We start from the raw sequence: 17,442 nt of genomic DNA on the forward strand, positions 1-17,442 counted from the left end.
AGACATAATCCACGTATTCTATATTTGGGGATGATATCAGCCCTCCTCCAAACTTATGAGCCATAAGAAAGTTCCCGCACGTACTCGCGCATAAATTCACGGCCAGATAACCGCGTGTTCCCTCTTCATAGCTAAACTACTGGCACTGCCTCACTTGGAGGGTGTAGGTTCACTTTTGGCACCCCTCCAACCTCCAAGGCCGGGGCAACACGCGATATGGTAATATACCCTTATCTGGTTCCGCCGGAAACTGCTATATACGCGCCATTTTTATATACACTAAGAAATTACTCGCTTAGTCATCACTGGTAAAGCTGGAAGTTCAAGTTTATTGGGTGCATAGTTTTATGAACTTTATTTACATGGTGTAGGTTCTTTTATTGTCTGCGCTTTGTTGAAGACAATTACTAGATACTTAGTCATTGCTACCAAGGTTAGTCATTGTTAGAATTTATTATTTAGACTTATAATTTAGGCTGTTGACTCATACGGTTAGCGAGCAACTGTTATATTGGTTTTGAGTATTATACCTCTACATGTGCCTCATACTGCGGCAATTTGTCTGCAAAACTATTTTGAAGCCTTTATTAATAATACGAAAAATAAAACATGATAGAGGTATATGTCTGGTGTATCTGAGAGGTCTCAGCGTTCAATCCCATTCCGAACCCTTGCTAGAAAAACATTAAGGACAAAGAAAACCAATCACGTGCTGCTGGCATCTTATTGAATCCGCGAGTATTTTCGTTTTGTTCAAGCATTTCTATAATCCGACTTTTCAGTATTAATAGGTTTATTGAACGTTCAACTAGAGAAGCTGAGCGATCATTCCAATCAGGAGTGCTCTCACGCCTCGGGTTTCATTAAATAATTTTAAATCCGATCAAGTCATATTGAATGGAATCGCTTTCGAGAAACTTCAATGGATTCTTTAGTCGGTGAGGTTAACTGAAAACAATTGATTAAGAACTGATATTTTCCTAAGAGATATAAGTAATGTTAACTGTTGGATATTGTTATATAAATTGTAAAACGAAAGTGTCACACTTTCGTTTTACAATTTATATAACAATATCCAATATCAACATAACAACAATATTATAATTTTACTTTTGATGTCGAGGTGAAAAGTTGAAGGTATGCAAGTATTTAAAGAAATAATCATTATGCTCATTCTAAATGAATGGGAATTGAGTAAGAGAAAGAAGCAGAAGTATTTCAAAATAATGCCTTTATGGTTTTAGAAAAAATAGTCATTCATATAAGCCTCATTACGCTATGATTAGTAAATCAATAAATTCATTCCTAGTTTTTCCTCATCCGGTACCTAGATTAGTGTGAGTGTCACTGACATAACTGTTTGCTTTATCTGGATTACACCAAAAAGGATTTGCTTTACGTAACACAATAACTACTACTATCTCGTTGCGATAACTTTTGTTTTTTTTTCGTAGTTACGATATGAAGTAACCGAACATATCATTTAATTAACGACTACCTCAATTAGGTCTTTAATCCTTTCTCATATATTGAAGTCACATGCGTAAAGACACCTTTGTCTTACCCTTGGCAGTTGGCTGATTTTTACCACCCTGCTATCCGTGCAGTCAAGTCGTATTTTTCATAACAAAGCAGTGTACTTCAATATCGGTAAGAATTTCAGCATTTTTTATATTCAATAAAATATCTTACATTGAAGGTCTTGAATGAATAATTAATGGAAATTGATTGATTTATTTATTTTTGTAATTAAGACTGCATTTATGTAATATCAAATCAACCTTAACTCTGTTAAAATATCTGTCTCTTTCTATAAAGGCAGCATTTGGCTTCATACAGATCTAATAACGGGGACTCGAACTGATTTTCCATTTAAACAAGCTAGTTAGACATTCAGCCAGCATTCGCTGTGTAAGGGAAACTAGTGTTGCCTGTCGAAAATAATAATTTATTATCTGTGTCCTGGCAACATTTCAAATTGCCGTAAGCATGTTCTGTAGTTTTGATTATAAATATTCGAATTTTAAAGCTTAATATATGCTTTATTGTTTTGTGTATTTGATAATAACAGAAAAATATTTGAATTTGCTGGTTTCAGAAATCATACATGAAATATTATTTTTCTGTGTTCACAAAGTACGTTTAATAGCAGTAAAGGGAGCTCTTGATACCGGTCGCGGCATCCGATCCTCATTTGTCTGGCTCCCGTTGCCCCTAGCAACCGACGACAAAGGGACACGATACGATCCATGTTTACAGACACCTGCTCTTAGTGCTCGGTGCAGACGTACTTGTGAAGGTTTAGGAGACCCTCTGAAAGATTTACACGCAATTTATTTTCGATTGTAAATAAATTAACAATTGTTTTTATTTGCCGTTTATAATGGGTCACTTTTGTAACACAAATACATGTGTACTGATTGAAAAATGTATTTTTATAATAGAATATTCTTTATAGTAGATAATTTTGGACAGTATATTTCGATAGTTTTAAACTTGTAACTACATTTGGGCATAACAAAACAACGATACCCGTCTAAAAAAGGCGTTGTCGTGTGATACTCGTCGCGATACTCCGCCAAGTAATTTGACGAAAAGTCTACTTAATAATTCAAATGAATCAATGAAAATAACGTATTTTCTATTGAAATAACTTTAGTCGCTTAGTGACCATTTTGGTCGACAAAACAATCCCAACTCTTGAATTTTTAAACATTCTCCTATATTTATACTGTCTACGTTTTTACCTTAGGAAATAATAACCTGAATGGAGTTCAAATACATAAAGTTTATTACCGAGTTATAAATTAATTTGTTTTTATGTTAATGGTAAATCACTTTTCTGTAAACATTTTCCCGTTGCCCATATTTTATAGTCACTAATCAGGTTTCGCGATTTTTAGAGCTTTTCTGTTCCGCCATATTAACGTTATCCATGATAATCCAAAATTGAATTCGTTTTCTTATATCATTTACTAGCTGTTGCCCGCGACTTCGTCCCCGTGGGTAGAAGATATAAGTTATGATTTATATCTGCCCTGCTTTTTTCACATTTTCCATTGTATCTTCGCTCTTATTAGTCGCAGCGTGATGGTTTATAGCCTAAAGCCTTCCTCGATGAATGGTCTATTCAACACAAAAATATTTTTTCAAGTTGGACCAGTAGTTCCTGAGATTAGCGCGTTCAAACAAACAAACTCTCCAGCTTTATATATGAGTATAATATAAGTATATAGTATATATATAGATTTTTATTCATATATAAATATATCTTTTTTTGCGGTAACACTGACAGTTGTTAATGCGCCAATTCTAAAACAATTAATAACACTGGGCTTTATGTACACAACTTTTACATTCTGTAACAAAAGATTCCCCAATCTATTCTTATATTATATATACATACATCCTGGGCTATAGGATGTAGACCATCACGCTGTGATTTAAAGTAGCGGAGCAGTATCGAAATATGTAAAAACGAGGAGAAGGACCGAGCACCCTAAATCTATTAATTCAGCCACGCGGACGAAGTCGCGGGCAACAACTAGTGTGTAATAAAATCCGTCAATTAATTCGTGACAGAATGCTATATCTAAATAATATCGATGTTTACCGCCGCTTCTACTTCATTCCACATGATTGGAGCTCACGTGGACCCAACAAGCATTTGATGCAATGGAAACTATCCGTCCACAATACGCCGTCCTCGTTAAACGATACCCAATTGAAGTCGTTACAATTGTTCATTGTGCAAAATTGAAATATACTCTCCGTAAACAGAGATCTGAGTGGCCAGTTCAATATTACGCAAACATTGACGATTCCAGATTCATTTCCATTCGTCTGTTTGAACTCATCTCAATATTTCGTAGTGTTTTCATTGCATCAAAGGTTTCCATATCTCCGTCGACAAGTATTGCTGCATTATTTAGGTCAGTGTCCATTCTGTTTTCCTTATGCGACTGGACTATTTGATGAATATTTATACGTTTGGATATAGCTATTCATTACGGACATAAATCGTGGTATCTAGTTATTGAGCGGGGAAATCGCAAAAAGTTTGTAATGCGCACAGAAAGTTACAATGCTCTAGTAATGTCGTGGTATTGCTTATCTTTAAATCGTTTACATTACTTGTGTTTCTGTCTTCTCCATCGATATCGTATTCATACCGTTTTTATGAATTCTCGATGAAACACTAGATAACGAAGCTAAATTTGCACATTCCACTTTGATATACGGGAACAGACCGCAATGGTGTTTCGTGAACGCATAATATCAATGAAACGACATTGCTAATAACTCGTGTCACTATACGTAAAAGGTTATTTTTTCATTGTTCTATATTATAATAACTGCATAATTATATACGTCCCACTGCACAAGCCTCGGAAGAAAGTACCCATAACTTTAAAAAAAGTCGTCTTAGGATCAAACCTCTTGCAAAAATATCCATGCATAGATAGGCAAGTGTTCGATATTAAAGTGTATTTTCTTTGTCGACAGCAATGGAGGGGGGCGCGTGGTGCGCCCGTGACATCTCACTTCGAGCACAAAAGAAGTTTCTGTCGCGCGTCGGCGGCACCGCCAGCGCGCGCGCACTCGTGCTCGACGAGCATGCAGCCAAACTTCTGGACCAGGTAGGACAAGCATTCTACTCTTTTGGCAGTCTGGTAATCGCCACGCACTGGCGCTGCTAGGTATCTTGCTGGGCTATTTTTTGTGGTAGTCATAGGTGTAAGTCCCTTTCAACTTTCAACCGACCCCGTAGAAAAGTGTCTTTTCTCAAATATATGGAAAAAAAATCGTTTTTGAGACCTCAGGTTACTTTGATTGGCACTTAGCGATTGTGAAAATGTGACAGTGTTACTTATGGTAGTCTTTAGGAATTTTAGGCTAACAGTAATAGAATCTGTTTTCGGAAAGTAATACGGCAACTAAAACCGAAATTATATTATGTTAGCTTCCTTCAAATACTTTCATAAATGACTTACGTCTCTGAGAAAGTCACATCTAGTCTCAACCGACGACTTCCAGTGAATTATGGGAAATCTAATTTCTCTAAAAGCAGTGCTTGTTCGTTGAGTTTGTAGCAACGTTGAAAGTGGTTTCAAAGCTAGTTTCTTTTGTCTTGGCCATTATATTTAGTCTTATATGGCTATCTTTCCGTCCATCAGAATCTTACCTGGTGGGTAAACGTCCTCAGTCCGACACATTGATATGAAATCTAATTTACTAGCCACACTTTCAAGTTTCCTGTGTTTTGGAATCTTGTGTAATGGTAAATTTATGGTTGTTTACTTAAACCAATGTTTACTATCTACTTTAAACCCGGATGAATTAATTGTTTTAGGACCTGCATTTACTTATTTATTTTTAAAATGTCTCACCTTTTTATGTCCCTTATGCCTTTGTCCTGTATAAGTGTAATTTCGAGTTTCCGTTATCTTCCTGTAAGTAGATAATGGTGAGCATTTACAGTTTAAAAACTTACAACATTGGTTACCACCAGAGAAACTATTCAGCATACTAAATCTGCATAAAATACACAGGCTTGCATTTAAGATACTTTTACTCGAATGACACTTATATTCCCATTAACCGTTAAGGTTACGAAATTTGCACTTTGACCTCATGAACATCTGTCCTCTGTCCTTCCAGTTCCTGTCGGTGCTCCGCGAGCGCATGGAGAAGCGCGAGGCGGAGAAGCTGGTGAAGCACGTCATCAAGTCAGCCGTGAAGCTCGGCGTGCTGCGCCGCCACGGGCAGCTGTCTGCCGCCGACGAGCGCGCGCTAGCTGCCTTCAGGTCCAAGTTCCATGTGAGTACTCTACAAGTAACAACACAAACATATAAATGACTCCAAATAAAATAGGTACTGAAAAAACCTTTTTTGGGGGATCAAAACTATGAAGTTATTTCTCATTAAATAAAGTAAGTGTTAAGCAAATCGGTTCATGCTGTCCGAAGTGTTGAGGAACCAACAAAAAAAAATACGAAATACGAATGAACCTCCTCCTTTTTGAAGTTGATCGGTAAAGATTCAAGAAAGAAAAGAGTATCGTATCATTGATTGATGATAATGTGAAAAAAGGTGACCTAAAAATATGTTGGGGTGATACTTACATCAAATACCCTATGATTACCTTGGTATGAACATTTCTTCTTCGTTTAAGTATTACATTACAGTGCTTCATATATTTCTAAAACTTTTCAGACGGTGCTGATGGCCGTGGTATCATTCTGCGAGGTGGACTTCTCATACGACCGCGGCTTCCTTCAGGATGCACTCCGCGAATCTCACCAGTCCCTTAAGTAAGTTAACGATTTGACTTTTCCCCTGCGTTTTCATTATTCAATATTTTCATTAAGTAAGTGTAAATGACTCCTCTTATTATGTGTTTTGTAAATAGCATGGCATCCAGTCGTCGACAATTCAGGTCCTAGTCATATCTGCTCCTTACATTTCTATGGGTGGTGCGCAATTGAGGCATCCACTTGTAATTCCTTTATTCAAAGGTCTCATGACATCATGTATCTCATTCCACAGGTCCGTAGTAGAGCGGCACCTCTCAGACAAGTCCGTGTCCCGGCTAGCCGGCGTGTTTGGCATCGCATCTCGCGGTGAGCTGCTCGACGCTCTGTTCTCCGGCCAAGTGGACGAGGACGTCCTCAAACTCTCCCGAATGCTCCGCAAAGAACTGGACCGAGGCCTTCTATAATCACGCACCACACGCGTCCTGTGCCGTCCTTAACCAAAGCTAAACGTACCACGTAGCCCGTACTAAGGTACCCTGTACCAAGGTACCCCGTACCAAGGTACCTCGTACCAAGGTACCCCGTACCAAGGTATTTGGACGATTTACCTCACGCGAGGCCATTTTGTCGTAGAGAACGTCTCTAGCACCGACAGTGGGATCACTTACGATATCGTTATCTCCATAAATGGAGATTTGACTTTTATTAGTAACAATATTTCTAGTTAGATTGTATGTTGATACAATTGCACGACGGATCGATTGTGGTGCCGGCTTGTTAAAAGAAAACTTTTTAAACCATAATGGACCGCAAACGCTATTTAGTTGATAACATTATCAAAATAAATCAGTGACTAATTGGTCGGTTAGTGCATAACAATTGTTGCTGATAAGGGATGACTAAAATAGCTCGTTGGAATCAAGCCGGCATAATGTAGGGCATTATTGCTTGTCCATTTGTTTTTTCAGCACACAATTTTGATTGAACCGTCATTGGGATGCTCTCTCACTACTTTCTGTGATTCCAAATATTTGAAAACAGATGTTATCAAGACTCTTTTGAATACTCAGTGAGTTTATGTTAAACTTTATACTATATATTGGCGTTGAAATATTTAGATATATGTACGTTTCGTTTTAAGGCAATTATTGAAATTACTTCTGAAAAATCAAATATTTCATCATCAAGAAAAAAATGTCCAATAAATACAAATTTTGTATAACACTAGAATATAAATAAATACTGCCTGTGAAAAATACCAATGAAAAAATTTAAAACATTAAAAATAAATTAAGGTTTAATCAAGACCAAAATTTGAACATACTGTATCTACCTACGCACTGATTTGTTATAAGATCATTGAATTTGGAGGACACTTACAATTAAATTTAACATTTTTATTTACCTATTTATTACGTATTTATGATATAATATACACCTTGCTTAACCTTGCCTGCCGCTATCTGCCGTTTGATGAAAAAACAATACAATTAATTTTATTTCTTGCCCTTTTTAAAAGATACACAGCATTACTTTAGAAAGCATTTAATAGTTTGTATATAATATGTTATGTTTTAAGATATACTCGAATTATTTAATTTTGTATAATTTTAATTTCATTTTAGATTAACAGAACTGTTACCATTAGGTAAGTCGTTCTTAAGTTATGTCTTACGATGGTCTAGAAATTTAATTATGCAGTTGATCTGATATGAATAGCAATTTAAAAACGAATATTAGATAGACTTAATAAACTAATTTTGATGCAATATCAACGACGATGAAACTCTTTTAAAGCACATAGGGCCTACCTTTCGCATTATTTATTAAAACTCTGTATTTTTGACTAAAATGTATATGATTTTGTACAATTAACTATATGTATCACATATCTATCACAATATTTAACTATGCAGTATATTAATTGTTAAAATGTACCGTAAGCATGTATATTTTCATGTATCTCTCTAATGTCATAGAAATAAACAATGTAATGTTTTATAACGTATGCAATATAAGAAAACCATTATCAAAACAAAAAATATACAAATCACAAATGTAACTTATCATAATCTTAATAATAATTCGGCGTCTTACAAATTTTATAACATACTTTGGACCAAAAACTTTAACGTCTATATCTACACAGATTTAACATATCTGAACTTAAATTCATATCTTAATTATTTTATTAGCAATAACTTAACGTTGGATAGTCATAGTTTGTAACTTGTATTGTTTTGTATACTATTTGTAGTTGTAGTGCGATACTCTCACTATAGGACGCACATCTCACACGAGATCAACTGATAGCTCTTCAACTATACTATTCATGCGAATATGTACTTTGTTTTAATATCAACAAGCATCAAATTCCTTTGATGCCTAGTCCTAGACTCACATTTAGTATTTTACATGAAGCTTGCACCAGTCTAACGTAGTAATATTTGAAAATGAACTCAATGTCTTGAAAAATATAGTTCATATTTGCATGAAAGCTACTGAAGTGCTGTCAGAGAGTCTCTTATAACTAACTGTCTTGCCTAATTGTGTCACTGTTTAGTGTTTTGTACTATTTGTGTTGGTGTTATGGCGGTTTCCATTTAAAAGATACATATTTGACATAGTCCATAAAATTATATTTACGTTTTCAACGCATAAAGTATCGAACTTACTGCATTTTTACAGTCTGTGGAAGTCTAGTCTATACCATAAACAATATTAAAACCAAACAGAAATTATTTTTTGTTTTGTTTATGAATAATGTGTAGGCTTAAATGGAAACCATCAAATGTCATAGCTAGATGAAATCAAAGAGACGTCCAAGTAGGGATTGTATTAAAAAGACAATATCAATGTGTAATATAATAAATGTTGATTCCTAAACGACTCTCTACGAGGTATTATCATGGCCGTATTAAGTAGAAGTCAAGTCACACATTTACACAAACTCATGAAATAAGTGGTTTTAGGAACTGTTATGACACTTGTCAGTAAAAAATGGTGCAAATTAAAGGTAAAACTCAGTATAAAAAGAAAAAAATAATGGCAACGACAACAACATGACAACTTAATCACAAATACAACGGCTTAATAATTACAACGCACTTTAACACCAATATTCAACATGCCTCTAAAAAACACAATTACTTTGTAGATTTGATTTTCATATTGACTTTTTACCGTCTGTACAAACGTCAGATTCATGACAGTTTGTAGCAATGTGGGTGACTTGATTTAACAAATGTTTACGTGACAGAGAGGGACAAAGCTATACACAACACATATAGCACCATCTCTTGTTAGCAATAACAAATACGGCCGGTGTTGTAAAATGAATGTTTTAAGATAGTTGTTTTTACATGAAAACTGGTGTGATTTATATGTTAGCGTAACTGAAGTTTGATAATTTGATGTTAAAAATAAATATGTGTGACAACGTCGACTTAATTAATGATATTTGTGTATTGTTTGTTAATACTAATGTGAAACAACTTTAAATATTGAAAGTTAATTTTCTCAACGATTTGTAAAGAGAATCAATTTACTTATGAACAAAATGTTCCTCACTTTTATTTAATTTTCTGAAACAAACAACGCAAGTTTTACTGTAATTTATTTGTGTAAACAATTTAGTGTTAACAAATAGCCAGTCACTATGATTTACATCACATTTATGCTAATTATATAAAAAAAAATATTAATGACACAATTACGCGGTATTGGAATTAGGTTGGGCTTACTTTTGTTTATCGGCTATTTTCTTGCCTAATTTCATTCAAGTATTGACTCGACAGAAGAGCGTCTAGCCAGAGAGCTATCAAAACAATAATTAGTATCGAAAACGGTGTTTTAAAATCGTTTCTTCACACCTACCTATATATATATCATTCTACTACGCTTATTATTTTGTTCGACAGTGTTCTAGCTAAAGGGGTTTCTGCCTGTAGACAAGTAACACTTTTCCGAGCACTTATATTAATCGAATTGGTCAGATTATATTAACAATTTAAACTCGTGACATTTGTTCAACAAATCTATCATTTAAGGCATTCAATCAGTGCTAAGTTGTCTACTAGCCTATATTCTTCATTTGTTTTGTTAATTAAGTAAGTTTCCCTATCAGCTGATTGTTTTTAACGAATTCCAATCTAATTCCAAGACCGCCACAACTATAATTCTAAAGTACTGAGCACAATAAGCACGTACATGACATTTACTGATCTAAGGCTTCTCACGTTATGCCTCAAGGTGCACTTGAGAGGGAGAGCCGTGACAACTTGTATGTAATAGTTTTTGTTAAGCTGTGTTATATGTAATAAGATTTGATATCAAATATACAATTGATAAGAGTTCTGTTGTTATTATTTTAGCTATATTTTTTTCGCTCCTACTAAACCCCCATGGACTTTCTTCATCCTATTGCGGCGATGTGTAGGTAGTAAAGTATTGGTATTGGTAAGTCAAATATGACAATACAACAAACGAATCGTCAAGGTTAAAGTATCAAAACCAAAACAGAGATGGCGCTGGTATATGAAAGTTAACCGATTTGATCGATCCGATTCGTAGCTAAAACGATTACAAATTCGTATCACATGCGTATGCAACTTAACATTTGTAGCAAAGTCGAGTTAACATTCGTAGTCAACCCGATATTGGGCTTGGCATCCTCAGCTCAATTGACTAGACATGTGTGATACGGTCAACTTAAAATAGCTCGTAGGTCATTCGATATTTTGGACAAAACGGACTTTCAAGATTCGACTTCGCATGTGCAGCATACCTACTTGAGTTAATACTTGTTGCAAACCAGACGTTGGATTTGGAATTCGTACGTAGCATATTCTGCTCGATAATCGTACTGCAACGAGTTGATATTTGTAGCGACCTGAGATACATAGCAAAGTCGACTTTCCATTTGTAACTTAGTAGATACGACTTGACATTAATATAGGTACGACTAACTGGATTGGGCGAAATACGAGTATAATAATCTGCTTTCTATTAAGTGAATAAAAACGTTTCTCATGTACACAGAACCTCCTGTCCTGGCTTCTTATCTATTAAAATCTTCTAATCTATTATTGAACGATTGAAGGGATATAAACGCCAGGGGAAATAAAACGAACAATTATTGTGAAAGCACCAGTCAATAAATTTTATTCACTAAAATTCCCTTAGTATACAAATCTGATATTTGTGAAGTGGATGACGTGGCCTATACACTACTAGTGCTGGTACATATTCTGGGTAAGTCAACCCGGTTTTGACAAGACATTATAAAAATTAAAATGGCGGCTATGACAGCCGAAAGAATATTTATGGTCGGTGCATCATTTGCAATGAGCCAGAATTTAAAGCTTTTCAATTTCAAACATTGTTAAAAATGGCTGAAGATATTTTTTGATGCAAGGTTTTTTTAATGTCGTGCCAAAATGGAGTCTTATCAGGCTTACGGTCTGTTTCATTGCTTACTTCAAATCACACCTTCCTTCTTTACCACTTACTTACAGCTTATCCTAGTAATAAAACAGACCTTAAATCTTTAGCGGTAAAAACCAGTTGCGAATGAATTATATTTTCATCTACTACACATGAACAATTATGAAAATACACTGTAACAAGAAACTGACACTGACTACACTTAAGACTGTTTTTTTTTATCTTTCGTCCCATTTGATAAGGAGTATTAGGGCACGCACGTAAGACAGTAATTTTCTTTTTTAGTTGTAAGTAGACATTTTGTTCGCAGGTACATAGGTCTAAGCAGCAGTGAGTCCTCAGTGACAGTTTTGAAACAGCGTTAAATACAAACACATGAGATTAAATCAGAAACATTTAGTGACAGTAAAGTAGGTACTTACATCTAATTATAATTTCTTATTTTAACAATTAGAATGAGAAAGCGTTTTATCGATGATCCAAGCGATGACTATTTACATATTTACTTTGGAATGTTTCAAAGTATGGAGTTAATACTTAATTACATTTTAATTAAACAAAAAGTACAGCGACATCAATTTGTAACATATGACTAGATACGCTTTAATTCCACGACTCACTACGACAACGAAGTTATGAACTAAGTTAACAGTGATTTAATATCAGGATACATTGCGAGTGACTGTACACGTGATGGGTACTCTTAAGGTATTTGTAATTCGTATATTGTCACTACAATTTTTGAGATATCATAAGTACATTACTGGTTATAAATTATATATATTTGCTACATTAAGTCCGACGATTTCAAAAATATTTATTATGAAGTGAGATCATTAGTGAAAGCGCCATCTATGTTGACACAGCGACACTATGAGAGTACATTACGTGACATAAAGCTCGAAGCTTCGTCCTGAGCTTACACATACCTAAACAACTATCAAAGTAACTTTAGGTATAAAATAGATTTATTTTTCTAACCTATAAACTATACATATTATGTACTAGTTGATACCAATGAGTATTCTATCTCCAACCCTGCGAATGCTGTGAAGCACGAATAGGGTTGGATACACTGACAACTACAAAATTTTAATAATTTTATAAATACATCGTATTTTGACTATTGCTTTCTGCCAGTGTTGCTCGGTGATGATGTAGGCTACTAGGTACACAGCCTAAATAGGTAACTACATAAAGATCTTATTATAGTTGCTGACAAATGTCACATATACCTAGTGCCTATGTAATATGGTAATGTCAACGGTTTTTTATTCAAACTGTGTTTCGGTTATTTTCAAACTCCTATCCGTCATGAATTGTGTAGTCATTCGTGATTCACAAAATGCAAATACTTTCACTCAATCGATTGTATGTGGCGACATTTTTACAGCAGAATAATTTACCAGTGCTTACATAGATTTGCTTGTCTGTACACGCTTTGGAACTTTATTAAGATTTCAATTTTATTCGATAGTTTTGTTCAACCCAGGTTAAAATTTTTTGATCGACTTTTCAGAAATATATACTTGGTGTTTAATTATTTTTTCTGACATTATGTATGTGAATAACGAGAATTCCATTACATCAAGTGTCTTATATTAAGGTATGCAGATAATTATTTAATAAAACGGGAGTGTTTAGTTCTAATAACTATCGGTCGTTAGCTAATACTAAATCTTTTAGTTTTGAGCATTGTTATTTAGTATTTTCTTTTCGACAAAAGATCTATAATCATAGACAACTATGGTTATGGTAAACGTCAGTGAAATGCAAATCCATGAATCTAGTTTCGACCGCAACATTCCCGTTTCAGAAATAATTTGTCTACATTTTATCAAACTGATAAACATTTCTAGAAACCCACCATTACCTCTTATAGAAAGACTTTCAGTTGTGGGAACAAGACAGTGTAATACACGGCGTGGAGCGACGTCTCTTTTCCACAATCGCAAGTCTTACTAGAGGACATGGTGTATGGTTCCTTTTCCTACTTGACAATATAATGTAACTCAGGGTGGGAAGGGGATGCTGGGGGACGCTGTGCGTTTCAAGGGTTACGCGAATAAATTCCAAATAATTTCGTCTATCTAATATACAATATCATTTTAGTTTACAAATTAATTCTAAAACAAACACGTTCGTTACCTCCGCTGGACTTTGGCTTTGCCTTCCTACTCCTATCGATACCGTGCGATAATAATAAGTGAAGAATACAATAAATTAACCCCAGTATTATGACGGCCGAACTATGAGCTTACCCGATCCCCGAAGACAAATGTAATTTTTACCATCTTTAATGTTCTTCGCATCTTTCCAATGTATGGAAGTGACATGTCAAAGTCAGAAGAGTTAAAGAAATGTCGCTTCTATACATTTGAGCGTTTTGATCATTTTTGATTCATCAACGTTTGCAGATATTTTATTTGTCTACTTAAAAGTGCTGGATGTTAATTTTTGCTACTGTCCGTGTCAAGAAGTGCTACTACACAAATATGACTGCAAGCTCATAGATTTGTTCCTGGCCAGTCATTGTTTAAAATAAATCTATTTAATACATTGCCTTTTGAGGTCTTTTTGACAAAAAATAAATTAATACATTCTACACCAAATTAAATGGAATTCCAGTGAGCGTTTGAGGATAGGATACTACGCTTTGAGTTGAGCAGACTGAGTGAACTGGTATACTGAGTCAGTCTGCTGAACACAAAGAAATCACATTTGTTGGTTATTAACAAATAAAACATGTAGGATGATAGGGGAATGTTTGATCCTTGCTTAATATTGCATAGCATTTTATTCATGAGCCATTTCTTTGAAGATACATATTTACTTTATTTTAAAGTATTTCTCGTTCGTTGAGATATTCAAACAGCATCAAAACATGATACACCCCTAGAAGAATGGTATATGTCTTGCCTTGGATCTACGTAAAAGTGGGGTTCAAAGAATAACCGAGATGGCTATGCAATATTAGGAAAGGTAGAGTTAATTCACTTCGCCAGATAAGACTCTACATCCTTGTGATAGAGTAGAGTTTTCCCTGGTGGGATGTACTGCAGCGTGGTGATGGTGTTCACTCCTTGAGCTTGTGCCAGTCCGCGATCTGCCGGCGCGGCGCGGCCTGCACCTCGCGCCAGTGGTGCCGCGCGCTGCCCGCGCCGCCCGCGCCCAGCTCCAGGCGACCGATCACCTGGGGACAGAACGGAACTGTAGCTTACGGCTGTAATTTACTAGGTATATATAGGTAAAAGTAGCCATGTTTCTTAGAAAAAATCAACTTACTGTAGTTACACTGCACAAAAACTTCCTTATCTATCACACTTTTACAGTATGCATGCGACCATGTTATTGATCTTACAAACTTCTGACAAATTTTGAGCATATACAAAAAAAATGGTCAATTGAGTAATCTGAAAGACAGTGAAGGATTACTTAATTTCCAATCCTGTAAATAGTAGTAACCAGGTAATAGAAGGTCTTTTAAAGTAATACTGTGAGAATTATTGAAGTTAGATCCTGTAGAGCAGCATCAAACTTCCACAGCAATATGCTATTACTTTAAAATGAGGTTTGGTTGGTTTTGAAGTTGTCTCTTCATTTCTGGTCACATCTCACCTCATTCTTAGTGACCCGGTCCCAGTCCAGCACGAGCAGCTCCAGCGACACGTGGTCGAGCGAGGCGTTGGGTGCGGCCGGCACCTCGAACACGAACGACTCGTTGAACACCGGGTTCAGCGTGCGCTTCTTCACGTGAGTCTTCTTCTTCGCGATGCGCTGCCCGTTGTACAGCAGGTACATTTTCACGTAGCTGTGGGAAGAATAAAGAGGAGAATTTGAAACGTTACTGTTTAGACTAATCATATTTGCTATGTCTGTGGGACCGACTTTTTTTGTGTATGCTTTTGGTTTATTGGTAATTCAGTACGGGCGGAATACTTGCTGTCAACACGATTAATTTAAAATTATTGTATTGGCAAAATACTTGGAATAATATGAATAGTGTCAAATTTAATCAAATTTCGATTCAATAATCGGTAATTGTAAATAGAATTGGGAATTGGGGCTTTATTCACTTCACGTTACTACCTATATATATACATATAATATAATCTTTTACAAAACTCGGTTTCTACAAATACCTAACATCTAAGTAATGATTATAATAAAACAAATATGTAAACTAAACAACAACATTTAATAAGCTAAAATAATTGTAAAATAGTTCTTCTTTAATTTAACGTAGTGTCAGCTCTTAATGTCTGTTGAAATGGCAAATGTACGATATGTGGGTATGCAGTTACATGACTGAACAATAATATGTTTGTGAAGTGGTGTAAATAATATTTTTAACAAGTTTTGTGCGAAAAATTGTATCCTAAAACTATGCTGGACAAAACTTTTAGTTTTTATTACTTCTATCTTACAAAGAAATTTTGCCAAGCTATACAATAGTGCCTTTGAGTGTTTATTAACAACCTTATTACGTAATCTCAGTGTGCAGATATTCAAAACTTTATTTTACAATACTAACGGATCAGCTAGTCCGGTGACGTCCATCTTGGGCAAGTTGCGCGCTTTAAGAAGCACGACGGTGAGGCGGGCGGCGGCCGGCTGCCAGCACAGCGACACCAGCACCTCGCCGCGACCTACGCTGCGCATCTGAACAGTAACGAGGTTTTAAGGCCACTCACAAAAACTCTATGGTATCATTCCTATTTCGTTTTAATCTCTATGGTATTCAGTCTATGCTGTTGCTCTATTTTATGGCGGTAATAGTTATTTGAATTTAGAAAGGACTGTCACTTTTAAATGTCGAATTTGTGACGATAATGCTATCAGATTCGAAGTTTAAAATCACTTTAGTAATTTTAGGTGAGGCAGCTTTTTTTTGGACATTTGTACGTTTTTTTTAAATATCTCCTAAGTCAAATATAGACAAAGTTGCATGTAATTGTTAAGGTTCAGATTAATTTCTATTCTCATTACAATTATTAATGGAGTCGTCAATGAGATGTCGACGAGGTGCTAATGCCATTTATGTCAACTACCGAAGTATGGATCGGACTTCAGTGGCAACAATTATGAAAATGGCCTTTAATGCTCTGACTATAAAGGCGTTTTTACATTGACACTGGTACTAATGTAGCTACTATTATATAGTGAAGGCTTACCTTGAGACTGCGCGGTTGGATCTCGCGGCACAGAGCCATGGCCTCGCCGCTCTGCAGCTGCAGGGTCGACAGTGGTGATACCACTTCACCGATTATCTCATCACGGGAGTATCTGGGAATTGTATTAGGAATGATTTTAATGTTTGTTTGCTATAGGACTACGGGAAAGTGGTAGTGGTATACATTTCTTGGAAACGTTCTCAAACGTTAATTAATGAGGAATCAAGAAGATATTTAGTTGGTAGTTACACTTGCCTTGCTTCGTCAGTTTAACCCCGTCTTCTGTAGATGATTACAGTAGCATAATTTTCAAAATGAATATTATAATACCACTGGTTATTATAAGACCTCTACCAATATAGGGAAGGTTTAAGTATCGATCAACGCGCTAATTGTGATTACAGGTTTCTACATTTGGAATATCTTTTTTCTCACGATGTTTCCATACACCGTTTTTCAGTAGCGTCTTTGAATAACTAAGAAAATAAATAATAACTTTTGGACGGTCTTATTGGTACTTTGCCTGCATTGAGACTAAACCACTCCATGCATTCAAATCTCTTTAT

General features: G+C 35.5%; 2 protein-coding genes across 2 annotated transcripts; one reads left to right on the plus strand and one right to left on the minus strand.

Moving 5' to 3' along the window:
* Positions 1-1,548: 1,548 nt before the first annotated feature.
* On the plus strand, positions 1,549-7,476 carry LOC113503340 (tumor necrosis factor, alpha-induced protein 8-like protein 2 A). The gene is made up of 5 exons (XM_026885206.1): positions 1,549-1,650; positions 4,507-4,640; positions 5,662-5,820; positions 6,217-6,314; positions 6,550-7,476. Exons 2-5 carry the CDS (start codon positions 4,509-4,511, stop codon positions 6,719-6,721), a joined length of 561 nt encoding a protein of 186 aa, XP_026741007.1. The 5' UTR covers positions 1,549-1,650; positions 4,507-4,508; the 3' UTR covers positions 6,722-7,476.
* A 2,718-nt stretch (positions 7,477-10,194) lies between these two features.
* LOC113503400 (synaptotagmin-4-like) lies at positions 10,195-17,405 on the minus strand. Its single transcript, XM_026885338.1, has 5 exons — positions 17,400-17,405; positions 16,877-17,026; positions 16,237-16,364; positions 15,321-15,513; positions 10,195-14,895 (listed from the first exon to the last, which is right to left on the minus strand). Exons 1-5 carry the CDS (start codon positions 17,403-17,405, stop codon positions 14,779-14,781), a joined length of 594 nt encoding a protein of 197 aa, XP_026741139.1. The 3' UTR covers positions 10,195-14,778.
* Between the last annotated feature and the right edge of the window lie 37 nt (positions 17,406-17,442).

This window comes from Trichoplusia ni, chromosome 19, assembly GCF_003590095.1.
Source record: "Trichoplusia ni isolate ovarian cell line Hi5 chromosome 19, tn1, whole genome shotgun sequence".
Lineage (NCBI taxonomy): Eukaryota > Metazoa > Arthropoda > Insecta > Lepidoptera > Noctuidae > Trichoplusia > Trichoplusia ni.